The following is a 25692-nucleotide window of genomic DNA, read 5'->3' on the forward strand; positions in this document are numbered from 1 at the left end:
AGCGGGGGAGCCGCGGGTTCGAGTCCCGCCGCCGCCAACCCGCACACGTGGGAGCACCCATGGCCCACCCGCACCGGGGGAACTTCGCATCCCGTCCCTTCCCACCCCAGCCCGCGCCGCCAAGGACACATTGCAGGCCCACACATGCTGTCACCAAGATGCCTTTATTGGTGCTTGATGCCCTGTTTTTGCCCAGGGACACTCACTTCTCTGGGGACACTCGCTCCCCCCATATCACCCACTCCCCTGGGGACACCCAATCCCCCAGGTGACACTTGCTCCCCCCAGGACACACGCTCCCTTGGGGACACCCACTCTCCTGGGGACACCCAATCCCCCAGGTGACACTTGCTCCCCCAGGACACACGCTCCCTTGGGGACACCCACTCTCCTGGGGACACGCAATCCCCCAGGTGACACTTGCTCCCCCAGGACACACGCTCCCTTGGGGACACCCACTCTCCTGGGGACACGCAATCCCCAGGTAACACAAGCTCTCTTGGGGACACCCATTCCCCCGGGGACACCCAATCCCCCAGGGTACACTCGTTCCTCTCAGGACACACGCTCCCTGGGGACATCCACTCCAGAGTGACACTCGCTCTCGCTCCCACCAGGAACCCTCACTCTCTGGGCCAGCCCCATGGGGCCTGTGACAGCCCAGTGGGTCCGTGGTGCCCCATTCCACCCCCCTCCCTGGTGCCCCCACCCGCCGGCGGGCGAGGCTCCTGCTGCACTGGCTGGCCTCGGGTGCAGGCGTCGTGGTCACCCCGGCGTGCGCGTGGCCAGTGCCTCCTGCATCTTCTGGCGGCAGCAGGCGTAGCGGTGCCGCAGCCGGCGCACGTGCTCCTCCTCCTCCCGCTGCAGGATCAGCAGGAAGTTGTGCAGCTCCGGCAGCGTGAAGGCGTCCCACTGCAGGCACAAGGGCTGCCATTGCAATGGGGACCTGGCGCGTCCCCCCACAGCCACCTCCTCGGGCAATGCGGGTGCCAGCCCCTTCCCCGTCCCTGCACTCACGTTCACCTCTCCGGTCTCGTTCTCCTTCAGGATGAAGCTCAGCACCTTCTCGCTAGGGCCGGCCAGCAGCCGCAGTCGCAGGGGCTGCTCATCGTCGCCCAGCTTCCGCAGGTACACTGCCACGGCAGCCACGTGTCACCACGGGGACACTGCCACAGGGACAGCACCGCCACGGGGACACTGCCACTATGGGAACATTACTGCTGCTACAGGAATGCTGCTACTGTGGGGACATCTCCACCACAGGGGACACCACTGCTGCCATGGGGGACACATCCATGGTGACGGGACGTGTCACCAAAGGGGGATACCGCTGCTACAGGGATGCCACCACCAAGGGGATGCTGCTACCTAAGGAAATCTGTCACTATTGGGACACCACTGCGATGATATTGCCACCATGGGGGCACCGCCACTATGGGAACACCACTGCTAATGCTGCCACCAGCATGAGAGACCCTGGGGACATCACCACCATGGAACTGCCACCACCCAGGGGAAACTGACAATATGGGGACACGGCCACCACTGTGAGGATAGGCTCCCCCTGGGGCACTACCTTGCTCATCTTTCTCAGACCTCTCGAAGAGGGCGAACTTGCGGGGGTTGTCGATGACGGTGAACTTGCGGAGGAGGGCATCGATGACCTCGCTGGCGCGGGTGTGCGAGAGGATGTGCAGGTGCTTGACGGTCCCCTTGGGCAGGTAGAAGGACGTGCGGCGCTTCACCCCCTGGGGGTGTGGCCGCCCCGCCTGCACGGAGGGGACCCGATTGGTGGCCGGCACCGCGACAGGGCGAACCAGCTTCAGCTGCACCTTGATGAAGCCGGCGTAGGAGCCGTCCTTGTTCTACGAGACACCGGTGGTGGGGGGGTGAGTGGGGTCAGGGCAAGGCACCGTGATCCCCCCGGCCCTGTGCCGACCCCATACCAGGCTCATGAAGAGGTTGCTGTTGATCTGGCTGTTGTACTCCTTGATCCGCTGCTCCACCTGCGCCTGATCCAGCTCTGTCTTCTCCCACTCGCTGGGCTCATCCTGCGTGACAGCAGCCGGGCTGAGCGGCACTGAGACCGGAGGGGACCGTCCCGCCTGCCTCAGTGTCCCGCCTGCCCCCAGCCCACCCCGCAGCAGCGGCAGATGCGCGGGCGGTTGCACGGGGTTGCATCAGCCCGGCTGGCGCTGAGCTGGGCTGTGCCGGGGACGCACAGTTGAGCTCACCGCGGTCCCAGCCCTGCTCCGGGGACACCGGCACCGGCCGCCCCTCAAGCGCCCGTCCCTGGGGCTGCAGGGCTGTGTGAACGCACTGCGAAGACACCCGGAGCCGAGCGTCCCCTCCCGGCACCCCAGATCAGAGAGGCGTCCCCAGGGCAGACGGCCGGCAGCCGGCAGCCTGGCACCAGGGTGTCTGGGCAGGCTCTGCGCCCGCGGGGACGCCCTGAGATTCGAGGCAGGAGGGCCGGGCTGAGGGTACATAGCCCGCCCTTGCCGCCGGCACCCCACTTCAAAGTGCTGGCCCCACAAACGGCGGACCGAGCGTCCTGGCTCAGCGTCCCTGCCACCCGCACCCACTAATGAGTATTTACGCGGGGCCGCGGAGCCGCCACACAGTGCTGCACGTGTCCCCACGGCACTGAGGGGTTCCCAGCCCCGACATCCACCCCACAGCATGCAGGCACTGCCGGACCCTGCGGGAGTCCCTGCAGGATGGGGACAGCTGTGAAGTTGCCCGGAGTGTTTGTCCCGGCACCCCCAAAGCTGGGAGCAGCTCCAGCCCTGAGGGACCTTGGGGTGCCCGTGCCAGGCAGCGAAACCCCACTCGTCCCACGGTGCCTGGGTCACCCCACATCCAACCGGACAGGGCCACCGTGTCCCGCGGCACGGCCATGCTTGACCCCACTCTTGCCCCACAGCACGGCCAAGCTCACCGCCAAGAGAAGACCACCCACTCCTCTAGTTTCCCCCACGCACCTAGCTCACCCCCGCTTGCTCCCCAGCACCCAGCCCGGGGGAATGTGTTCCCGATGACGTCACCCGTGTCCCCCACGACGTCACGTCTCGGGACCGACCTGGCGGCGGCGCGGGCGGCGGCCGAGGGAGGTGCGGGCGGTGTAGAAGAGCTCGGGCTCGGAGTCGGAGTCCTCCTGGCTGCAGTAGCCGCTGCTGGCCGTGCTGCCCCCCGTGCCCCCCTCGCCGCCCCGCCGCAGCGCCAGCGCCGCCGCCCCGCAGCCCGCGGCCCCGCCGGCCCCCGCCCCGGCCACGGGCACGGCGGCGGTGGCGGCGGGCACGGCCCGGCTCGCCCGCCCCGCCGCCCCGCCGGGCCGGCGGGCACACGGGCACACCCGGCCCCGCGCCAGCCCGGCCGGCCCCCGGGCCGGGGCCCGGCTTGGTCCGCTCCCGGCTCGGCTCAGCCCGCTCCCGGCCCTTGGCCCGGCTCCGCTGAGCCCGGCCTTTGGCCCGGCCCGGCTCTGCTTGGTCCCGGTCCCTATCGCGGCTGGTTTCCGCCCGGTCCTTGTCTCAGTCCCAACTCGGCTCCGCCCGGCCCCGGTCTCAGTCCCGGCTCAGCTCCACCCGGTCCCAATCTCAGTCCCGGCTCAGCTTTGCCTGGTCCCTATCGCCGTCCCGCTCGGCTCAGCCCGGTCCCTCTCGCGATCCCGGTCCCGGCTCGGCTCAGTCCGGTCCCTATCGCGCTCCTGTCCCGGCTCGGTTCGGCGCGGCGTCTACCGCGCCCTGCCCCGTTGCCGGCTCAGCGCGGTCCCCGTCCCTGCCCCGCCCCGGCCGTTGGTGATGTGAGCCGGGGGCGGCGCGGCGGCCCCGCTTCCGGCGGTGACTTCACCCGCGCCCGCCCGGACACGGCTTTGCCCTGGCTCGGCTCGGCTCCGGCACGGGCACGGTGCGGGACGGGCAGCGCGGCACAGGCACGACACAGCACAGCTCGCCAGGGCACAGTACAGCTCAACATGGCACAGCAAGGCATGGCACGACCTCACTCAGCCCAGCCCTGCCCAGCCCTGCCCAGCCCTGCCCAGCCCAGCCCAGTCCAGCCCAGCCTATCAAGGCTTGGCACAGTCCAGCATGGCACGGTGCAGCCTGGCATGGCATAGCACAGCCTGGCATGGGATCGGCATGGCACAGCCCGGCATGTCAGCCTCACACAGCTCAGCTCAGCTAAGCCCAGCTGAGCCCAGTCCAGCAAGGCTTGGCACAGCCTGGCATGGCACAGCCTGGCGTGCCATTGCATGGCCTCACATGGCATAGCCCAGCATAGCCCCCCCAGCCCAGCATAGCCCCCAGGTTCACTACCCCCTGCCCTAGCTCTCCCTCGCAGAGAGGCCCAGGCCCTACCACGTTGGTGTCCTTCTCCAACAGCTGCTCGTTGCCATCGTCCTCATCACCAGCACCTGGGGGGCCACTGCAGTCCAGCCGCACCAGGGCTCGGCACCGGTAGTGGCAGGTGAAGCTGCAGTCTAGGGACAGAGACAGGAGCAGTGTCACCACTGTGCACAGCCTGGCCGTCAGGGTCAGGGCACTGGTATGTGGTGGGACAAGGGCTGGCACATGGTGACAGTGTCAGCTGTCTGTTCATGCTGTGCCCAGGGGCTCAGGAGTAGCATCAACATGGCACATAACACTGTGCCAGGTCCTGGCCGGTGCCACTGTGCCTGTGCTCCCTGCTGGGCTGGCCAGCACGGTGTGCCCAGTGCCTGGCACTGGGATGTCCAGTACTGGGATGCCCAGGATGGGCACCGGTGTGGGTGTCCAGTACTGGAATGCTCAGTGGCCAGTGTGGGTACCTGTGCTGGAATACCTGGTACCTGGTGCAGGTACCCAATACAAGGATGTGTGGCACCAGGTGAGGGTATTCTGTATGGGGCTGCCCAGTGCCTGATGCGGGTGTCCAGTACAGGGGTGTCCAGTGTTTGGTGGAAGTTCCTGGTGCCCAGAGGGCCATCGCCTGGTGCAGCTGCCCAGCCCGGTGATGTTCAGCCTAATGGAATGAATGCCTGCCAGCAGGATGCCTGCTGGCGGTTATCGGTATTGAGATGCCTGTACCCAGCCCGGTGCTGAGATGGTCGGTGCCTGGCTGGTGCCTGCTGCTGGGATGCCTGTGCCAGTGGTGGGACAGCTGGTGCTCAGTGAGGGGGCCCACGACCAGGATGGTCGGGGGCCCGTGGGGGTGCCCGATGGCAGGATGCTTTGTACCCGCCGGTGGCGGCATGCCCGGCGCTGGGACATCCGGTGCTCAGGGTGCTCGGTGTCCTGTAGGGGCGCCCGGTTGGTGGGATGCCCGGTGCCCGGTGGTGGGGATGCCCAGTGGTGAGAGTGCCCGGTGGTGGGAAATCTGGTGCTCGCTGGGGGTGCCCAGTGCTGAGGAAGCCCAGGGTCGGGACGCCCGGAGCCTGTCGGGGGTGCCAGGTGCCGGGATGCCCGGTGGCGGGGGTGCGGGGGCCCGGGGCGCGGCGCGGTACTCACGACGGCACTGGAGGCTCTTCCTGCCGCCGCCCCAGACGAAGTCCCCGCAGAGATCGCACCAGGTGTGCCGCCCGCGGCGGCGCGGCTCGAAGCGGTGCCCGGCGCCCGGTGCCGCCGTCAGCCGCGGGTCAGGATGCGCCCCGGGGCCGGGCCGGCGGGCCGGGCTGATGCGCAGCGCGTTGGCTCGTTCCAGGCGGCCCCGGCCCGGCCGCGGCTCCGGCTGCAGCTCCCGCAGCTCGATGAGCTCCATGGCCCGGCGGCCGCGGGCGCTGCTCGGCGGCGGGACGAGGGCCGGCACCGGGCCGAGGCCGGGGCGGGGACCGGGAGGGGCCGCTCCGATCGGGCACCGCGGGGAAACTGAGGCAGGAGAGGTGGGAGGAAAGGCGCAATGCCCCGGGCTCCCGATCGCCAACTCCAGTCTCGGCGAGCCCGGCGGGGCGGGCTGGAGGCGGGGATGAGGTTCCCGGAGCCGCCGCGAGGGAAGGGGGGGCCCGCTGCAGCCGCTCCGCTCTCTCTGCCTCTTCTCTCAGGAACAGGACAAACTGCGCTCCCTGCCTCAGTTTCCCAGCGGGGAAGGGGCTGCAGGCACTCCTGGCAGCGGGTGAGAAGCAGACGAAGAGCTATGAAGAGCGTTCCTGCTCCTGCTGGCTGCAGCACTGGACGTGCAGCCTGGGTTTGGGGTGAGGAGTTCATTGAGCTCCGAGCACGGGCTGCTCAGCCGGGGCTGCAGCTGGACCGAGAGGGTTTCCTGTGTGCTGTCGTGGCTCCTGCAGCAGCAGCCCTGGTGCAAAGCCTATTGTTAGACGTCAGCGATTCTCTAGCACCCCACCAGAGAAAGGACATGGCCAACCTTTCCCAGCTGTGCTCAGACCAAGGCTCCAGCCCCCTTGGCAGCAGCTGCTGACCAGCGAGAGGTGGGGATGAACCCCAAGGCATCCCCACCAGTAAACCCTGTGCACTGATAATGCTGGTGGGAAGGGGGCCAAGCCCTTGGTGCGAACATCACATCAAGCGAGAGGAAATGGGGCGAATCGTCCCTGCAAGGTGGGAGATGACAAATACCCAAGAAACTCCATCTCACAGGACGGTGCTCGTGCAAACCACATCCTCTGCTCCCCACGCTGCTCTAACGATGGTACGAGGCAGCATAGAGGCCTTCTCACTCCCTTCCCTCCCCAGCTACAGTAAGGTAACCACAAGCTTATAGGCTTTTTTTGGGTTCTCTGGGATTTCTGTTGTTGCAGAGGGGAAAATAGACACATGCTTCTCACTGTATGGAAGGGAGGGGAGGAAGCAGTTTGCTATCTTCAGCTAGGAGAGAAAAAGCAGAAGCCAAGCAGCTGTGGGATGCACAAGGAGGTTTATTGGAGAAGGCAGCATGGTGAGGTGGTGGGAGAGGAGAGTCTGACCCTGGCTAGTGCTGCCTGGGGCTGGAAGCAGGCAGAAGGGGCCTTTGCCCACATCTTTCCAGCTGTGGGCTGCACACCAGGGGAATCTCTGCCTCTCTGAGCCACGGGCCAGAGAGATGCCAGACACCACTTCTCCTACAGGTTATCCACATTCCTCAGTACCTCGGCCATCAGGTTGCAGGCAGGCTTGTGCTTCTGCCAGTGCTGGACCTGGCATGCCCTGCAGAGGGGGAAGCTGCTGTCAGGGTCAGTGGAGCCACATCCATCCCTGGGGGCAAAGCAGCAAGGACAAACTCCAGCACCACGCTCCACTGGGAGCTGGGGGAGAGCTGATACAGCCCAGCATTAGACCAAGAGGGGGGTGGATGTGGCCCCAGACCTGGGGGTTAAGGAGGTTTAACGGCAGACCTTGCCAGATGGTTCAGGACCAGAGATTTAATTTACTGCCACCGTCCCAGCTGCCATAGCCCAACATGTCACCTGCAGCCACAGGGTCATGGGTGCTTTCCTACTCCTGCCCCACAAGGTGGAGAGGAGGGAGACAGTGTCACCATGGAAAACCCAGCCTGTCACGGCTGTCAGTGTGGGCAGAGGCAGCTCAGCACCTCACAGCTGCAACACAACCCTCACCAGCACCTCCTCCACAGCAGCCCAGCATGTCAGCCTCCCCACAAGATCTGGAGAGGTACGTGCCAGCAGAGAGCTCGTGGCGCTGAGCAGTGGTGGGACCCCTGGCTTTCCTTGGCCCTCCCACAGCATTATCCAGTGAGATCTGTGGTGCTCTGGGGAGCACTGAGGGGCTGCAGGGCTCCCTTACCGTGTGCAGTACCACTCGTTCCGGCAGCGAGAGCAGCGCTTGGCTGCTTCTACACCACACACCCTGCAGCGGGGCTTGTCGGGGGCCAGAGCCTCCATCATGTCCAGGCTGTAGGTCTGTGCCCACCTGTGCAGGCAGAGAGGGGTGAGGCTGCTTACAGGGAACTGCTGACCAGCAGTGAGCTGTCCCTGTTGCACCCTGCCACTGAGGGGACATCTCCAGCCAGTGCCACAGACCCTTTGTCCTCCCAGTGCTGAGTGCCAGCCCTGCTAATGGGGATACTGGCCCCACTGGGCACTCTGCATACCTGTACTAGGGCCTCACCTGCGTGCCTGGAGCTTCAACTCCTCTTCAGTGGGGCTGAAGGCATGCTTCACCTGGTGCTTGGCTATAGCCTCCCACTTCCCTGAGTTTTTCTTAAGGATATAGTCCCAGATGACAGGAACCTGGTGGGAGAGGCAGGGTAGGAGGAAGAGGTGCTAACAGCCTAAAAAAGGTGCTGTGGTCTGGGGAGAAGGCAGCCAGCCCTGGGAACAAGAAGCATGGCCCTCCAGGAGAGCAAGCAGAGGCAAAGGTGCAGAGGGTGTCAGGGTGTGCTTTTGGGTACATGGAGGGGAAGGATCCACTCTCCAGTGGGCATTGAGGTGAAATAAAGCAAAACCTTCAGGGTCCAGTTGGAAATGAGTGCTCAGCCTTGAGGCCCAGGCTGCTGAAAAGGGACCTCAGCACCCTGCATGTGGCAGCAGCGTGAACCCCGTGCTCCAGAGCCGTTTGTCTGAGCAGATTTTTCCGCTCATCACTTCCCTGAAGATGAACACCCGGGGAAGGGCTGGCCTGCGCAAAAGGAAACATCCCAGCCAAGAGCAGTGCACTGAGTTCAGGCTCTGGAGCGGACCATGCTGCTTCAAACAGCACTGCCTTCTCCAGCAGAGTAAAAATAGCCAAGGAAGGGGAGGAGGCTGCTCTGGGAGCTGCCAGATGGAAAAAGGCCATTCCTTAGCTTGGCTCAGCAACAAGGAGTGAGTTCACCATTCTCTGGGCAGAGCAGGGAGCCCATGCCTGTGCTTCCTGCTGGCTCCCCATGCCTGTCCCCGGGGCTCAGCCCCAGCCCTTGGCAGGGCCAGGAGCAGCACCAGCACAAAAGCAGAGCTATGGAGAAGGGCAGCAGCCTGGGTGAGGGCTGGAGGAGGTCCCAGTGTGGCAGCTGCCTGTCACTGCGCCACCAACACGCTGGCAGTTACGGCACGTGGCATGATTCCATGTCCACCTCCGCCCTGCTGCCATCCCCAGCCCCAACAGCACAGATTGCCAGTCTGCAGCTCCCCCAGCTCCAGCTCCCAGCCTGGGCCATGCCTCCAGCTCGGCCACAGCCACCTCTGACAGGGCACATCACCCTCCTCCCAGGCCGTACAGCCAGCTGTGATGGGGACAGCATGCTCCCACTGGGGACAGCCCAGACAGCCACTGCCCAATATACCCATCTCCTCCAGGAAGTGGTGTGGAAGCCTCAGGCATTGGGAAGAGCCTCTGTGCTCCCAGTTCTCCTCAGCAGCCTCTTTGCAGACCTGCCCCCACACTCAGTTTCTCCCCTCAGCCCACAAGAAGGGAGTAGAAACACATAAAAACACTTCTCTCCAGAGATTACCGCTGCATGGATTAAAACCCCCAAGAACCTCTTGGCTGTTTAAAGACCTTCATGGCCTAACTCCCAAAGGCCCAGACACCAGCTGGGACCAGTTGAGCTCCAGACTCTAACACCAGATCATGATGTCCCTCTGTACACAGTGTGCCAAGCAGCTTCAGACCAGGGCTGTAAAAGAGGACTTCCTTGGGGAGTCCAGAATTCAACAGGAAAACACTGATAAATGTCAAATGAAAAGTAAATTGTCAAAACAAGCCAGTGCCTGTGTCTGCCCCATGCAGCTGCCATCCCAGGGCTCAGTGTGACCTGGAGAGCTGTTTATGACCCAGCATTTATGCCTTTAGATGTGATTGCTTGGCCACTGCAGGGCAGGACAAGGCTCTCACATCAGCCACAGGCAGCTTTGCTGGCAATAAGGATGTAACTGAAATGGGTACTTGGCTGCTTTTCCAGGGCATTCATCACTCCAGAGCTGAGCTTGGTGGAAGAAAAAAGGGGTAGGGAGCTATCAGGCTTAAACCAGAGTGGCTGTGGAGGTGAAGGAAAAGCCACAGGATACCTGCTCTATGATGAGATCCTTTTTGGGGGGAGCAGGCTCTGTCACTGCCAGGTAACTCAGAAATCTCTGCATCTCCACCAGGTTGGGCAGTTGGTCAATGAGGACGTCTGTCAGGAATGCACAGAGCTGTGGCCATGGAGGGGGAGAGAGAAGTGAATGGAAGGAGGTCAGGACAAAGGAGTCAGAGCTGGGGATGCAGCAGGGCAAGAGCAGGGATTTGAGGTGCAGTGGCAGAGAGACCAATGGGGGTCTCAGGAGGTGCACTCACAAACACAAGCTTTGCTGCTGCTGCTACAGTGACAGACCTGCTGTTCTCCCACCACTGGCTGCTTGGAGCCCACAGTGAGGATGGGGACAGATATCTGGAGGTGCCCAGTGCTGACAAGGGCCCAGGGCCTTTGTGCTGCAGGGTCCTACCTTGAGGAGCTGGCTCTTGTTGAAGCCATCGAAGTGGTATTTGCGCTGGCACTCGGGACTGAGCAGGAGGTTGAGGAGGGCAAGCCACACCTGCCCATCAAGTTTGGTCATCTTCACCTGGTCCTCAGGTGGCACCACGTGCCATGTGCCATTCTCAAATTTCTTGAGTTTGCCTGAGGGACAGAAATACCAGGGAGATGCAGTGCTGCCTGAGGGAAGACAGCTCAGAGGGGGGATGCTGGCCTGTGCTCACTGCCTCGCTTCACCCTCTGCTTCTGCCTGCCTCAGTTTCCCCATCCTTTGCTCCACATAGCAGCCTACTTGGTACTGAGGCAAAATATTAGAGAGCATGAAAAGCAGAAAGGACATGTATTAAACCCATAGCACTGTGGCAGGAACAGAAAGATCCTCAGGACATCTCCCTCTGTACTTGGCCAGGAGTGTAGAGCACTGGTGGGCAGTGGGGCAGCCCATGCTGCAACAACAGTGGCTGGAGAGACCCATTTTGGGGTACCAGCCACTCTTCTCGAGTTTCCTCTGCCAGGCAAAGCCAGAAGCAGCATGAATACCACAGATATGACAAAACAAGCTCCAAAAGCTACTGTGTGGCTCTGGGGGATGGAGCAGGATGTGTCCCTGCATCTGCACAGCCTGGAAATGCTTTTGTGCTCGTCTCTTTCCAGTCCCTCCCTCAGCGCCATGGATCAAAGCTCCCTCTCACACCCCGAGCACACAAGCAGGGAGAAGGGATGTGTTTTGTGGCTGGAGGAAGGAGGAAAGCTCCCGCATCCAGCTGGGCTGCTCTCGGCAGGCACGGCCACGTGCTTCCCAGAGCTCTTCCTGCCTGCCCCTGCTGTGACCCCCGTGCAGGGCTGGGCCAGCACGGGTTCCCACGCCCCAGGCTGTGCCCCACCACAGGGCGGGCAGTGGGAGGCTGGGGGGCTGTGGGGGGCCTGCCTCGCTGCAGAGGTGGGGGACAATGGCCAGTGGGCACAGCCTGATCGGGGGCCTTTGGCAAGACTGAATCTCAGGGACCAGTAGCAGAATCAGGGCAAAGTTTGCTGCCTGGGAGAGACCACATCCGGCTCTAGTCAGTGCTGCCCCAAAAGGTGCAGAGAAGCTGGGACAGGCACTCTGGTCTTTCTGTGTCCAGAAGACTCCTCAGAGGAGCACGTGGGGTTGGCAGAGGTGCTACACTCCAGCGCTGGCTGTGATCACTCAGAAGAGACCCAGCCCTGTGTGAGGATCAGCTTTCGGGAGCACTGCCAAATCCCCAGCCCAGCAGTGCTGCAGCTACTCTCGAGCTGGACAGCTTCAGGCAGGGACACTGAGGAGCTGGAGGGGAGGGTAGAGGGGGAACAGCTCTGCAAGGGCTCCTACAGCAGATCCCTCAGTGGATGAACATCCCAGCAGAACACCACGGTGCCCAAGAGACCATGGGGCATGAGCCATACCTGCTTCCCAGCAGCTCCAGGGGCAGTGCTCCACCAGCTCGACAAGAAGGCAGGGCAGGTTGTGGGTGTTCAGCATCCGTGTCAGTGCACCCAGGGGCAGACTGGAGATACGAGAGAAAGGGAGAAAAGGCACTCTTAGATTAATGCCAGAATTTGTATCTACAAATGCTCCCGAAGGCAACTGGGAGAGGCAGGAAAGAAACAATGATCTGAGATCCCAGGAGTACCATGGAGCAGGGTGGAGTGCTGCTGTGTTTGCCTCCCAGGGCACAGTGCCACTGCCACTGTGGACACAGCCAGCTGCTGAAAGGGGTCCAGGCACCTGCTGTGACCCCACAGGAATCCCATCCAGAGGGCTGGGCACATCCTCTGCTGCTCCTGGGCACCTACCTGTCCACCTGGTCAGTGATGAACCGCAGCACGGACAGGGCCTTGAGGGAAATCTCAAACTCCATCATCTCTGCCTGCTTCTGCAGCTCCTGTGGAGGGACGGGATCAGCCTTGGGATTTCAGGCCCCATTACCCAGGAGCTACAGGGAGGCAGGCTGTTGATTGCATTGGTAACCATAGTCTGGGTAAGAAAATAGAGTCCTGAAAAACAGTTTCTTACCTCTACTGTGCCAGCATTGCCTGTCTGCCAGTGCAGCCACAGAAGAGCTTGCCTCCCACAGCTGCTCTCTCCTCATCTCCCTGCCCCTAACATGTGGCTACTGGCTGCAGTGCTCCTGCACAAGAACACCCTCTGAAAGAGGCTGGTCCCAAATTTTGCCTCTCTCCCTTTCTGGGACCATCTTGTGGCCCATGGCCCTGCAGAGATCTGTGAAGGTGAAAGGAGAGAGGAGCTTCATGATCAGCAGAGGAACTGGAGGAGGAGGAAGAAGAAGAAACTTGGCCTTGGTGCAGCTGCAGTTGTGTGTGCACCCCTCCTCGATCTGCCTCTTCCCTCCAGCTTGGGAACAGCCAACTAGAATATCTGCCTGTGGTTATCCCAGCCCACAGCTGTGCCATGCTCAGCAGCCACCCAGCCTCCTTCCCTTCCAGACAGCATGGACACCCCACTCATCCCCCATGACAGCCTGGCCACCCTCTGACTCAGCCTCTTTGGAGACCATGGGGAGGGCTATTCTGAGAGGCGACAAGTCCTTCTCCCTGGCTCAGGCAGAGCTCCTCTCCAGTCCCAGATGCAGCTCACACTTGGTGTGCAGAGTGCTGACCTCAGCTTCTTATATTTCTCCAAAGAGCCACTGCAACAGTTGCCTTCCAGATTTCTGTGGTAAGCAGCTCTGTGCTCCCTGTGCTGGTGCCCCACAAGTTACTAAGAGACTCTCGTGGGCTCTTCTCTGCCTCCTCCCTCTCCAAACTGCACTAGTGAGGTTTGTCCTACAGCTCTTCTTTGTATCCAGACCTCATCTCTGCTGCCTTGAGACAGGGACTATCTTTTCTTTCGAGGGGAACAACAGAACAGGGGTTACCACCATACACAGTTCCAAAAGATAACAGGCTCCACAACACAGGAGATGGCAAGAACAGCTTTTTCACAGGGGGTTATTGTACACAGAGTCAGGAGAGGCTGGAATGAATCAGAGGAAACCAGGCTCCCTGGGAGATGAGTGCTTTTGAGGATCCTATTGGCTAGAAAAGGTCTGGGTTTTTAAGTTCGTGTCAAAGCAGTAACAGAGACACCCCCTTCCCCTCCCCAGCTGGGAAAACATTTCCTGGAAAACATCCCTATTGTGCTCCAGATCCCTCCACTTCCTTCCCTTTTCTGAAAGAGAAGTATGTGCTTGGGCAACAAGCCAAAGGATGGAGGCAAGAGGAGATTCAGGCTCTCCCTTTAACCCTGCTCTTCCAGATACTCCTCCTGATGTGCAGTTCCAGGCGCTGAGAAGCCCCAGAGGCAAAGACAGCCCCTGCTTTGGGAAGGTGTGTGTTAACCTGGAGACACTCCGGGATCACTGCTGGCCCAGACCAGCTCAGAGGAGGTATTTCTCAGGGAATAAAGGAAGGGGAAGCACATGGGGACGATTCCTGATTGTTAGGAGAACTTTCTCATGGTCAACCCTGGCTGGATATAGCAGCAGCCTAACCCAGGGTGGCTTCTCAAACTTCAGGGAGGGACATCACACAGCTTCCAACAGCAAATGGCCAAACCCTTCTACTGAATATTTAGCTCATCAACTTTCCAGCATGTCCCACCCCAGAGCTCTGAGCACGTCCTGCAGGAAGCCTCAGGCTGGCACTGGCACCAGGCAGGGCAGAAGCCAGGCTGCAGAGGGGAAGGGGTGGGTGCAGCCACAGGCACAGAGAAGCACCAGAAACCCTCTGAGGTGGGCAGGAGGTGCCAGGGTTGCAACTCATGAGAAGGCCCCCCTGTGCCTCTACAGGCTACTACACATGTCCCCAGGGAACTACGGGACTTTCTCCTCACCTGCATGGATGAGGGGCTGGCCAGATGCCCAGCACAAAGCTCTGCTGAGGTCACTGCTTGTGCCTTGGTGCTCCGAGCTGCCAGCAGGATCAGTTTGCGGTGGCAATAATCAATCAAATCCAGAATGTTGTCCTCTGCTGACTCGCAGATCTCCTTCACAATGACAAGGCCTTCACACAGGCTCAGTCCCCACAGACTCCCACCCCCAGGGGCTTTTCACTTGAGGAAAGCTGAACCTGTCTCTCACCTTGAAGAAGAACACTGTCTCCAGGAGGTTGATGATGGAGGCTTCATGGTGCAGCTGTGGGAGGAGAATGGCCAGAGTGAGTTAACAGTGGAGCAGCACTGGGGATACGGGCACTGGGACAGGGAAAAGGGCTCTTCTGAGAAGCTGCTAATCTAGTTGTGACCAAAGAGTAGTCCAAGAGAAAAATACAAGTGATGCAACCTTCAAAACAACTCCAGTTCATGCAGTTTATATTAATATTTATGCTGATATGCCTGTGGAGAGCCACATTTCCCAGCAGGCAGGGCTTTTCAGGGCTCTGCCTGTGCTGCAGGAGCAGGACAACCACTGCCCTCGGGCAAGCTGCAAGGCACCAGCACAGAGCCAGTGCCTGAGCTGGGACAGTGCTCTGCATGGCTGTGCTTCTAACAGGCCCTGGGACTGGGGCAGACAGCCTTGTCCAAGACTGGAACTATGGGATACCTGCCCTGAGGCAATCGGCTGCTCAGGGAAGAAACCACCTTCCCCCTGCAAGGTGTTACCCTGGACTGAAAATGGGTTAAAACTTCCAAGCCTCAGGCAGATCTCCCTTAGGTCAAGGGCTGCATCCCTCTGCAAGGAAGCCCAGATCATTCCCTTGCCAAGAATGGCCCAAGGGACCACTGGTCCCAGGATCTCAGTAAGAAAAAAACTACATTTTTGCATTTTTGTTAGCCCAGGGGCACATAACCCTGGAGAGCCTCTGGCTAGAGAAAAGCAGTGCTCAGAGGGGGGAAAACACCCTCAGGGTATCACTGCCTGGGAGCAGGGGTAGTGCTGGGAGCTGCAAGCCGGGAGTACAGCTGCCTCCAGGAATGGCTTGTGCTCCACCAGCAGCTCCTGCAAGCCCCTGTGTGGGATTAGAGTGGGGACAGCTCTCCACAAAGCCAAGCTTCCCAAGTGAGTCCCTGTCCATCCTGGGGGTAAGGGTACAGGCTTGCACGGGCTTTGGGAAACCAGGCACTTCCCACTGTGTCCCACTGCCCACCTCAGCTCTGAGACCTTCAGGGGAACATTGATTTTCAAGCACAGCTGTGCCTGACCCATTTGCAGGCTCATTCCCACCATTCTCTCTACTCACCACCACATAGATGGGGAAGGTGCTTCTTGGCTTGAAGTCCTCCAGCCGGCACAGCACAGGAAAGATCTTGTGCTTCCAGATCTCCACAGAGATCAGCTCCCCAATGAGAACAGGAATCTAGACAGGGAAGGGATGGGGAAGTGAAGCCTTTTCAGACCAGTGCTGCAGGGGGAAATCAGTTTGCTGCTAATGGTCAGCCACACTGCAGTTGCCCAGGGATGAGGGGAGTCTTGGGGCACACTCTGTATTCATCCAGCTCAGAAATGAGCAGCTTCTCACAACAGGGCAGAGCTCCTGGGGCTGCAGAGGGGGAAGGTGACCCCGGGGAGCTGGGCAGGTCCAGGCAATCTCACACCCTGGGGCTGGGACACCTCAGGCATAGGGCAGAGATCTTCAACCAGAGGGGCTGGTGCATGGAGACCAAAACAATCTCCCAGAGAGAAACCAGACACCAGCAAGGAGAAATACCACAGCTTGATCTTTAATTTATTTTAAAAAACAGAACTGGCACACCACCAGTCAAACGTCTTTTCCCGAGACATAACAGATTCTTCGGCATTTTATTCCAAAATTGCACACTGTCCACAGGACAAACCCAGCTGTGGGCATCACTCCTGAACCCAAGGAGGCTCACCTTGGCATGGGTGACAAGCAGCTCGGTGAGGAGCTGCTCCTGGCCCGCTGAGGCACTCAGGATACCGTGCATGTTGAGCTTCTCCACATACTCGTGCTGCCGAAGCCATCTGTGGGGCAGCCAGCGAGGACATCAGTGCCACAGACCTCTGGCCACTGCCTCGGCGAGGGTCCCTTGTGCAGGAAAGCTGCTCCAGTAACCTCACACTGTGCTCTGAGCCTGAGGCCACAGCTCCACTGGGAGAGCCCTGGCCTCCTGCCCGCCCCCAGCAACACCCTCACTGGGGCCACCACAGAACCAGGGAGAGCCTCTCCATCACCCCTACCCTCACAGACCCTCGGATCTGGGACCCTTCCTCACCCTGCGCCCTCCAATCTGCCCCAGTCCTTCCAGGAATGCTCCAGAATTTCAGCCCTTTCTCTCACCCCACCCTGACCCTCTGTGGTCACCTCAAAAACAGCTCTCCTCCTCTCTACCCTAAACTTTCTAGGGACCCCTCCTTACCCCCACCGTGAACCCGGGGAAGGCCCCAAAACTGGGCTCCTTAAAGTCCTGCTTTCACGTTCTCCCCCCCAGACACCCTGTGAACACCCCATCACCAGGTCCCCGCACCCCTGCCCGCCGATGTCCCGCAGCTCAGAGCCCTGCAGGGCCCGCACCAGCGCCTCAGCCTCGGCGGGGGACAGCGGCGCGGGCACGGCAGCCATGGCGTCCGCGTCGCTGTGGTAACGGCGCCGCCGCTACCGCCCCCTGGCGGCGCGGATGACTCGCTGCGGGCCGGCTACAGCAGCGGCGGGGGCGGCCTCTGGTGCCCCCTGGCGGCGCGGAGGAGTGGCCGCAGCCACCGGGGACACGTAGGGGGGACAACGGGGGACACACAGGGGATGCGCGGGGGGACACGGCTCTAGTGAGGGGCCATCGCTGCCATCACTTCCAGCACACGATGATGTTGGGGTCGTTCTCCAGGCGCTCATCCAGCTCCTTGTAACTCATGCCTGGGGAGTAAGACAGTGGGCTGTCAGTATGGTGTCAGTGGGGTGCCCAGCCGCGGTGTCAGAGAGTTGGGTGGGGTCCCCGAGCCCTGCCCCTGGCAGCACGGGCTTAGCAGCCTGACTTGGAGAAGTGCCTGGCCCACCCTCCCATCTCCCTGCAGTCTGAAGGCTCCCAAAGGGGCAAGAATCCAGGACCGGTGCACAGCTGTGGGCACGCAGACATTCTCGTGTCTCCCACCAAACCTGGGGCCCACACGGAGCGGAGGATCCTGTGGGTCCTATGGATCCATACCGGTCTTGCAGCAGATCTCATCGTAGCTGTGGCAGCCCGTGTACAGCCGGGCTGGGTGGCTCCGCTCGTCCCGGGCCACCTTAACTGGGTATTTCTGGAGCCGCCGGATAAGACCCTTCATCAAACCAAACTGGATAAGCCTCCTGGGGATGGGGAGGGAAGAGAATGGAGCCACAATGCTGAGGTGCCAAATAGCCCAGCTCCCCACGTTCCCTTCTGTTTCACACGCTCCACCACTGCGTGAGCACTGAGTGAGTGCGTCCTGCTCACTCTCTCTGCCACTCCCAGTGTCACCACTGCCCTCAGGGACCAACCAGGAGGGCTCTGACCTCTCATCCACCCTCTGGAGCTGCAGGGTGTACCGGGAGATCAGGTCTCGCACGGTGGTGCCAGGGCTCAGCCCACAGTACAGCTGGAAGACGTCCCTGAGGCTGGCTCGCTTGTGCCCTGCAAGGACAAGTCACCAGTCAGCTGCCCTGTCCCCCTGCCTGGGCCAGCATCCTCAGGCAGAGTCACTATACCTTGTTTGGTGACATAGGACAAACACTCTTCCTGGAGGCACTTGTCATCCACCAGGTCCTGGACCTTTGGTGTGGTGCAGTAGACATTGGAGTACTGGAGGGTGATGGAAAACCAGCTCTGCTCAGCCGTAGCTCTGAGAGACAGGCCCAGCCCACTCCAAGCCTGCTGTTCCCCCTCCACAGCCACCCCGACGGCACAGCCAGTGCCCAAATCCTGCTCACAGCCCCCCACGCCGTGGCCTGACCCACCTGGAGTATGGAGACAAGCGTGACAACCCCGTAGTACCTGCAGATGGACAGGAGAAGGTGAGAGACACTCCCTGGCAGCACCCTCCCCTCTCCTCGGGCCGTCCAGCCCCTCCAGGCACTCACAGCAGGTTCTGCACAGCAATGCGCACCAAGTTCAGCTCCACGTCGGCTTCCGCCGAAATCTTCTGCACGTGCCGAAATCCATCAATGTAGGGCAGGATCTGGGAGAGGAGAAGGCAAGAGTTCAAAGGGAAGAGAGCAGTGAGGCATCAGCCTGAAGCCCAAGCAACTCCCATGAACCTGGAAGCACCTTGGATGGGCAGGCTCCATCCCCAGGTGCACTTTAACCTTGTGCTGGTGAAAGATTTGCTCACAGGCCCAAGGACAAAGACACGGGCAGCACCAAACTGTGCTCATTAACGTGGTGATCTCCAGAACAGCCCAACTCCCCCAGTGGTCTGGAAACAGATCCCCTTCAAAGTGTCAGGCACACGGACCTGCTGCGTGGTGAGATCCCACTGGGAGTTGAAGAAGTCGTCCTTGTCTTGGGTGAAGACAGGGACATCATACTCCTGCACAATGGGGGGATCCGGGCGCTGCTCGATCACCTTCAGGTGGATGGTGTTTGACTCGTCTGCCCGGGAAAAGGGGAAGGCTCAATCTCCATGGAAAACTGCTCCCGCAGGAGCTTGCAACCATCGGTCCCAGGACACCCCAGTGTCACACAGAACAAGGTGTCTGCAGCCCATAACCCCATCCCACCCGTCCCTTGGAGCCAGGTAGGGCAAGGCTGGCTCAGACACCCCCAGCTCCGAGCACAGACAAGCAGGGAGCTGCTGGGAGCAGCACAGGCAGAGCCGATCTGGGCAGGGAATGGCTCAGCTGCCTCCCAGCACTGCCCTGTCCTCGCCATACCTATGGGCAGGGTGCACTTCCCTTTGGCATTCAGCTCCTCCAGCAGGATGGTCATGATGGGAACCAGTTTCTGTTTACTCTCCTCGTTGGAGATGAATCCACTTTCCAGCTGAAGAGAGCAGAAAGTCAAGTCAGCTCTTCCCCACAGGACTACTGGCTACAGGAGCCCAGATCCTGCTCTCCTTTAAAACTGAAGTGACCTCTAGGAAACCAGCACAATCCCCTCCTCTCTGTAAAACCAGCCCCAGGACCAGCAAAGCCCAGTGGCCCCCAACATGCTCCAGGACACTCCTGAGGTGCCCACGCTCTGTGGGGTGGATTGGGAAGCAGCCTGGCCGTGCCCAGGCCTCACCTCGAGGGTGGTGAGGTAGCCAGCCAGCTTCTTCACAATGGGCTCCAGCGCACAGGCCTTGGCTCTGGCATCACACACAAAGCCCAGGTTGAAGAGCAGAGCATTCCGGCTGTACTTCTTGTGCTCGATGCACACGGGGCACCCGATCAGCTTCTTCTCCATGGCTGTCCTGTGGGGAGACACCTGTGACCTGCACCTACGCCCTCAGGGAGGCTCGAGTGCCCCACAGGGATGGTTCCCAGGTGGCTCTGGAGCTACGGGCTTCTTAACATTGCCGGGAAAACGATGCCTAAGCCCTACGCGCTCAGAGTGCAAATCACAGACTGAAGAAAGGAGGTGGGGGGGCAGGTGGGGAAAGAGGCAGCCCTCAGAAAAGGAAACAGTCTCCTTTCAAAACCAGCACAACTCTCAGTCAGACTCGTCTGGCTTTCCTGGATTTAGAGCCGGCAGAGCAGCAGATGCAGCACCAGCCATCCCCAAAATGTGACCACCCACCCTCTGCACGGGTACCTGGGGGCACGGCAGTGACCCTGCTGGCCCCGGGCCGGGAGCCCAGCCCAGCACTGTCACACCGCCGAGCCCGGCGGGACAGCGGGAGCCCGGGGCAGGGCCGGCGCTCCGCCCGCACTCACACGGTGATCAGCTTGTTCTGCAGCTCGGGCTTCGTGATGACGTACACCTGGATGGTGTCAAACAGCTCCCGGGAGATGAAGTCCTCAGGCACCTGCGGCGACACAGGAGGCTCCGTTCCAGTCCCTCTCCAGGGAGCACCCACCACCCCCATCCCTGTGCCCCCTACCCCTCCATGGGCGCTGTCACGGCCCAGTTCCAGCCCCCCCGCGGCAGGCAGGCGCTGCGGGCCCCGGGCCAATCGCCCCGCACCTGGTAGGTGATTTTGGGCCCCAGCGTGGGGTGGAATTCGCTGAAGAACACGCACTCGATGCGGCCACCCATGGCGCGACGCGGAGCGGCCCAAACCCCCACCCCAGCCCCGCCGGCCACCGTAGGGCCGGTCCCGCGCAGTCACACGGCCGCGCGGCGGGGGCGGACCCTCGCATTGAGCGACAGCACTTCCCGCCACTCAGCGGCGGCACAGCGGGGAGGGGCGGGGCCTTGGCGCTGACGGACAGCCAGTTTCAGCCAATCGGAGCCCGCGCCGCCGCCCGGCCGCGTCGGCGGCGGCGGTTGTGCCCGCCCGGCCAACATGGCCCTGACGGCCGAGACCGAGTCCCGCCTGTACCGCTCGCTGCGCGTGGCCGCGGGCGCCGCTGCGCACCTGGTGGCGCTGGGATTCCCCGCCGCCGTGGCCGTGCTGGCGCGGCCCGGATCCAGTGAGTGCCGGTGGGGCCGGGGCCGGGGACGCGGGGAGGGCCGGATGTCTCAGCTCACCTCACCCTGCGCTTCCCTTCCAGGTCTTTTTTCCTGGCACCCGCTGCTCATGGCCCTCGCGGTAAGTGCCGCCGCCGGTCACCGCCCCGCTGCCGTGGGACAGGCAGGGGCCGTGCCGGCGGAGTCCCTGGGGGGTGGGTGTCCGGCCCCGGGAGCCGCCGGGTGATGGGAGGCTGAGCCCCCGGGCGGTGGGGCGTTTGGCCGGTACCAATCCCGCTGCCCTCTGCCCCCTAGTTCTCGTTCCTGATGACCGAAGCGCTGCTGATCTTCTCCCCGGAGACCTCGCTGCTGCGCTCCTTCTCCCGCAAAATCCGAGTGCGGGCGCACTGGGCGCTGCAGCTGCTCGCCCTGCTCTGCGCGCTCCTGGGGCTGGGAATCATTACCTACAACAAGCACCTGAACGGCAAGGGCCACTTTGTCACCTGGCACGGGCTGACAGGGCTGCTGGCCGTGCTGTACGCCGGCGGGCAGTGCGCCGGGGGTGTGCTCCTGCTCTACCCCAAGCTGATGAAGAACTGGACGCTGGCCAAGCTGAAGCTGTACCACGCAACCTCAGGGCTGGTGGGATACCTGCTGGGCTGTGCCAGCCTGATGTTGGGCATGTGCTCCCTCTGGTTCACCACCACGGTGACCGGTGCCTCGTGGTACCTCGCTATGCTGTGTCCCCTTGTCACCAGCCTGGTTATCATGAACCAGGTGAGCAATGCATACCTGTACCGCAAGCGGAGCCAGCACTGAGGGCTTGGTGCTGACCTGAACTTCCCAGAGTGAGCTGGGTCTCCCCTTGGAGGCCCCCTGCTCGCACAGGGTCTCCTTGGAACTTGGTTTCTACCTACTCATCTTTCGTTAGTCCTGGATTGTCCATAGTGTCTTGTCCCTGGGGAGCAGCTGTGATGTGTGTGGCACCTCACCCCTGCCTCGGTGGGGATGTTCCTCAGCACAGGTGAAGCTGCTGGGCCCTACGGCAGCTTGGTGCTCAGTGGTGGGAAATGGAGGGCTCACTCAGGATTCCTACTCCTTTTCCCTTCCCACGCAGGGCTGCTTTGGAGCGGGCAGGACAGGAGCCATCCTGGTGAGGAGGGCAGGGAGTTCCCTCTCTCCCAGGAGGCACCACACTGCCTCTCTGCCATGGGGGCAGCTTGGCCGGGAAAGCACAGGGCACGGTTGTGGCTTCAGCCCTCGCAGGGCTGGGGCAGGGTGGTGGCACCCGAGCAACGGTACAGCAACACGTGTGTCCCCATGGCACGGGCACTCCCTGGGATCAGAGCGGGCACCTCTGCCCCAAAGCCCTGGGTCTGGGCACCCACTGCCACGCACAAACCCCTCTAAACCCCTCCTCCGTGGGCTGGGCTCGGCCTGGTGGAGTGGGGTCAGTTTACAGAGCAAGTTACTGAGCCGGGCTGTGCACCTGCACTCAGCAAGTCATAGGGAACAGCGTGAGCACAGGGGGAGGCACAGACCTGGGCGATGCACCCTTGGGAAGGCAGAAAGAAACCTCCTTGCTGGCACAACAGCCTTCCTTCCAGGACGCATCCTGCTCCCGGCAGGGCTGGAGAGCTGGGAGCGGCCCCCAGGCTGAAAAATTCCTCTGTATCCAGAGCTTTTATTCAATAAAAATTTCAGGCAGCTAGAGTGCAACAAGCCCTCTTTACTCGTTGGGCAGGATGACTTTTGGGGTGCAGGCACTTATCTCCCCCTGCAGATTTCCCACCTCCTGCCAGGAGCACGTGGGAAGAAACCCCCTCCCCAGCCTCTTGACAGGAGCCCCCAGAGGCTGCTCTGGGCCAGGCCCCTGATCCTGCCCATGCTCTGCTGCAGGAGACAATGCTTTCAAAGAACTCTTTATTGATACCCAAACATCTGTGTTCTTCCCATTTGACAAAACCTTCTTGTGTGGTCCTTTAAAAAAATAATCATGACAATGCTGATCCGCATCCTGGGCTGGGAATTGCCCGCTGGATCAGGAGCTGTGGAGGCTGTCGCAGGGAGCATCCTCTCCATCCAGGAAAAAAAACTCCCATCAACACAGAGGGAGGGAAAAGAAAGGGGAGCCCAAATTCTACCTGCAGGAAAGAAAACCTGCTGCCAGAGGAAGCAGCTAGAGCCCCACTGTAAAATTAATTCCAGCTTCTAGTGTAATCTGGCAAACGGATTAGCCAGGGAGCAGCCAAGGGCAGCAGCTCCTCGAGGGGGAGGGGGCAGGAGACCAAGGAGGGGAGAATCCCCACCGTGCAAAGCCTGGAGCTGGCAGTGCTGGAGCACCACCATGAGGGGTTGGGTGGCCACTTCCTGCCCAGCGTCCTGTCCCCTCCTACCCAACAAACTTCTCACTGGTCCTGGCGAGCTCCTGCTGGGGCGGGGGGAGGCTCCCCACGGGAAAGGCATTTGGAAGAGAAACCCACTAGCCTTCCCATTGCCTCAGTTAGGGACAAAACTACCTTCAGAAAGAAGAAAATAAGTGTTGAGTGCTCTGGCCAAGCCCTGGCACAGAGGAGAAGCTGACTTCGATCCCACGAGGGCCAGCACAGCGGCTTGGGGCAGCGATCAGCCCCGTGTCCCTCTCCCAGAACAGCCCCCGCTGCCTGCGCCGACTCCACGGCCTGCCCTGCGCTGAGGGGAGTGGCTCCAGGAATTCCTGTCCTCACGGTGGTGGCAGTATCACTGTCCCGGGTGCCTGTCCAGCAGCAGCGAAGCCTTGGAATGAGGGATCCCCCTGCCTGTGCCGCGGGAGGAGTCCCCGCTCCCGGCCGTGGGGGACACGAGGGGGATTAGCAGCTCTCCAACGGAGACAGGGCGGGAAGGGGGCCGGTCACAGCTGGGCTGGGGCCTCCTGGAAGCTGATGAGGTTGGACTCCTGGCCGGGGCTCTTCCCGGCCGCGCCGGAGTCGGGCAGCGGTGGGCTGTCGGCCTTGGCTGCCGCCGCCTCCTCCTCATCATCCTCCATGCTGGGCCAGGCTGATTGGTCCTCCACTCGCTTCAGCCGCTCGTTCAAAGCCTTCAGGGCCAGCTGCCTGCAGGACAAGGGCACGTGGGCAGGTTAACCCCGGGTCAACGGCTCTGCCCCATGGGGCACCCTGCAAGTCAGTCCCTGGCTTCTTCCCAGCAGGAAAGGGTGGATTCAGGAGTGCTGGGGAACACCTGGAGCGCCTAGGACTGCTCCACAGAAATCCGCCCTGGCTCTCAGACTACTCACTCAGAGTTTTCATGCTACGTGGTGCAATTGGAGGCTGTCAGCACGAGGGCAGCTCCGGGAATGGGGAATAAAGGCATAAAGCAGGGCAGGGAATAGGGAGCACCAGCACCGTGTCCAAACCCTCCTGCCAGAAGTCAGGAAGGCCAGTGCTGGCTGTGCTGGAGGGCTGGGGTGTGGGGCTGACTCACTGCCCTCCCCTGGGCCAGGGTGAACTGGTGGAATGCTGCCACGAGCAGGGGTTGTCACCGTCCCAGGCTGTCCCTCTTTCATCTGCAGGGACCCCTAACCTGGAAAGGGGTAGCTTTCCCAGGATCTCCCCTGCCTTTCCATTGTTGTTTCACATCTAGAAGAGCAGGATAGTGTCCCACCAGCTCCCTGAAATGCTCCTCACCACCTCTGTGGCAGGGCAGCCCCCAGCAGATCACACGGAGAAGGCCCCTCCTGAGCCCCTGAACCTACATCTCCCCTCTCCTCCTGGTTTGGATTTTAAACCACACCCTCCCTGTCCCTAAACACGATCCTCATGGGCAGGGCAGGGCAAGGGGTACCTTCTTCTCTCGGCGTCCTGGGGGTCCGTCCCCGGCAGGCTGATGGTGATGGAGGACGGGGCACCCACATCGTAGCGCTTGACGGTCTTGCGGCACAGGCGCACCTTCACCAGCATGCTGTGCACCAAGTTGGCCACCAGACCCACCACGGGCTGCAGGATCTCGGGGAAGAAAGTGGCAAAGGCGAAGTGGTCGCTCATGTCTCCGCGGCCTCTACTGTGCCGCTGGTAGAAGCGGAGATAGACCCAGCTGGAGAGGAGCCCGAAGCCATACGAGGCCAGTACATTGCTCTCGACGAGGGCAGCGAGCCGCAGCAGAGCCAGGAGGAGGAGCAGGAGCATGGGGACAGCTTTCATTCTGACCTGAGGCACCTTCAGTACGGTGCTGTCCCCCATCGTCTGCTTGAGGGCCACCAAGACCCCCCCGAGGAAGCCCAGCCCGCCGTGGATGCGGACGGCGAACAGATAGTTGAGGTGGAAGGAGGCCACATAGGTGAGGAAGTAGGCGAGGGCAGCCAGGAGCCCCACGGAGATGTTCACCACGGCGAAGAAGACGAGGAGCTCCAGCGCGCCCCAGAGGGGCTCCAGCAGCCGCCCGGCCGCCCCCAGCGTGGCCAGGCTGGCCGCCAGCCCCCAGGCGCGCTCCTCCACCAGCCCGTGCGTCAGCAGCGTCCACACCCAGAAGTTGGGGGGCAGGAGGTAGCCGGGCGTCACCCCCAGCCCGTAGGCCGTGTCCAGCCCGAAGGAGAGCAGGTACAGCAGCACCACGGCGACGCTCAGCGACTTCACCACCACGCTGGTGCCGGCCAGCGCCGCCAGGAAGTGCTGCCGGGCCACGGGCAGGTACCGCCGCATCTTCGGCCCCGCGGGCGGGACGGGGCGGCCCCGCGGGGGCTGCCCGGCCCCACCCGCCCGCCTCCCCGCGCAGCCCCCGGCCGGCCCCGGCCCCGGCCCCGGCCCCGGCCCCGGCCCCGGCCCCGGTCCCTCCCTCCGCCGCCGCCTCGGGACAGGCCGCGCTCAGACCCTCCGCTGGGCCAGGCCGGGCGCGGA

The 25692-nt window shown here is 61.9% G+C and overlaps 5 protein-coding genes across 6 annotated transcripts; 1 reads left to right on the forward strand and 4 right to left on the reverse strand.

The window, feature by feature from the left end:
* Positions 1-148: 148 nt before the first annotated feature.
* On the reverse strand, positions 149-5925 carry RASSF1 (Ras association domain family member 1). 2 transcript variants are annotated; one of them, XM_066195425.1, is made up of 6 exons: positions 5487-5925; positions 4359-4480; positions 1947-2051; positions 1577-1865; positions 1018-1133; positions 149-927 (listed from the first exon to the last, which is right to left on the reverse strand). In XM_066195425.1, the coding sequence occupies exons 1-6, from the start codon at positions 5734-5736 to the stop codon at positions 766-768; spliced, it is 1044 nt and encodes a 347-aa protein (XP_066051522.1). In that variant the 5' UTR covers positions 5737-5925; the 3' UTR covers positions 149-765. The 2 variants fall into 2 exon arrangements, with proteins under 2 accessions (XP_066051522.1, XP_066051523.1); XM_066195426.1 differs by having other exon boundaries at positions 149-912; positions 5487-5918.
* A 907-nt stretch (positions 5926-6832) lies between these two features.
* ZMYND10 (zinc finger MYND-type containing 10) lies at positions 6833-16899 on the reverse strand. The gene is made up of 12 exons (XM_066195523.1): positions 16805-16899; positions 16193-16301; positions 15559-15675; positions 14460-14513; positions 14213-14365; positions 12175-12263; positions 11785-11885; positions 10331-10503; positions 9914-10039; positions 8037-8158; positions 7713-7838; positions 6833-7115 (listed from the first exon to the last, which is right to left on the reverse strand). The coding sequence occupies exons 1-12, from the start codon at positions 16897-16899 to the stop codon at positions 7031-7033; spliced, it is 1350 nt and encodes a 449-aa protein (XP_066051620.1). The 3' UTR covers positions 6833-7030.
* Positions 16900-17099: 200 nt separating this feature from the next.
* On the reverse strand, positions 17100-20535 carry NPRL2 (NPR2 like, GATOR1 complex subunit). The gene is made up of 11 exons (XM_066195522.1): positions 20396-20535; positions 20146-20237; positions 19514-19682; positions 19162-19270; positions 18744-18880; positions 18370-18467; positions 18247-18283; positions 17998-18091; positions 17806-17923; positions 17477-17619; positions 17100-17187 (listed from the first exon to the last, which is right to left on the reverse strand). Exons 1-11 carry the CDS (start codon positions 20465-20467, stop codon positions 17120-17122), a joined length of 1137 nt encoding a protein of 378 aa, XP_066051619.1. The 5' UTR covers positions 20468-20535; the 3' UTR covers positions 17100-17119.
* A 168-nt stretch (positions 20536-20703) lies between these two features.
* On the forward strand, positions 20704-22534 carry CYB561D2 (cytochrome b561 family member D2). Its single transcript, XM_066195428.1, has 3 exons — positions 20704-20844; positions 20926-20963; positions 21137-22534. Exons 1-3 carry the CDS (start codon positions 20718-20720, stop codon positions 21638-21640), a joined length of 669 nt encoding a protein of 222 aa, XP_066051525.1. The 5' UTR covers positions 20704-20717; the 3' UTR covers positions 21641-22534.
* A 193-nt stretch (positions 22535-22727) lies between these two features.
* On the reverse strand, positions 22728-25575 carry TMEM115 (transmembrane protein 115). The gene is made up of 2 exons (XM_066195427.1): positions 24644-25575; positions 22728-23913 (listed from the first exon to the last, which is right to left on the reverse strand). The coding sequence occupies exons 1-2, from the start codon at positions 25495-25497 to the stop codon at positions 23712-23714; spliced, it is 1056 nt and encodes a 351-aa protein (XP_066051524.1). The 5' UTR covers positions 25498-25575; the 3' UTR covers positions 22728-23711.
* Between the last annotated feature and the right edge of the window lie 117 nt (positions 25576-25692).

This window comes from Chamaea fasciata, unplaced genomic scaffold, assembly GCF_029207755.1.
Source record: "Chamaea fasciata isolate MVZ Bird 193981 ecotype frontalis unplaced genomic scaffold, bChaFas1.0.hap1 SCAF_13, whole genome shotgun sequence".
NCBI lineage: Eukaryota > Metazoa > Chordata > Aves > Passeriformes > Sylviidae > Chamaea > Chamaea fasciata.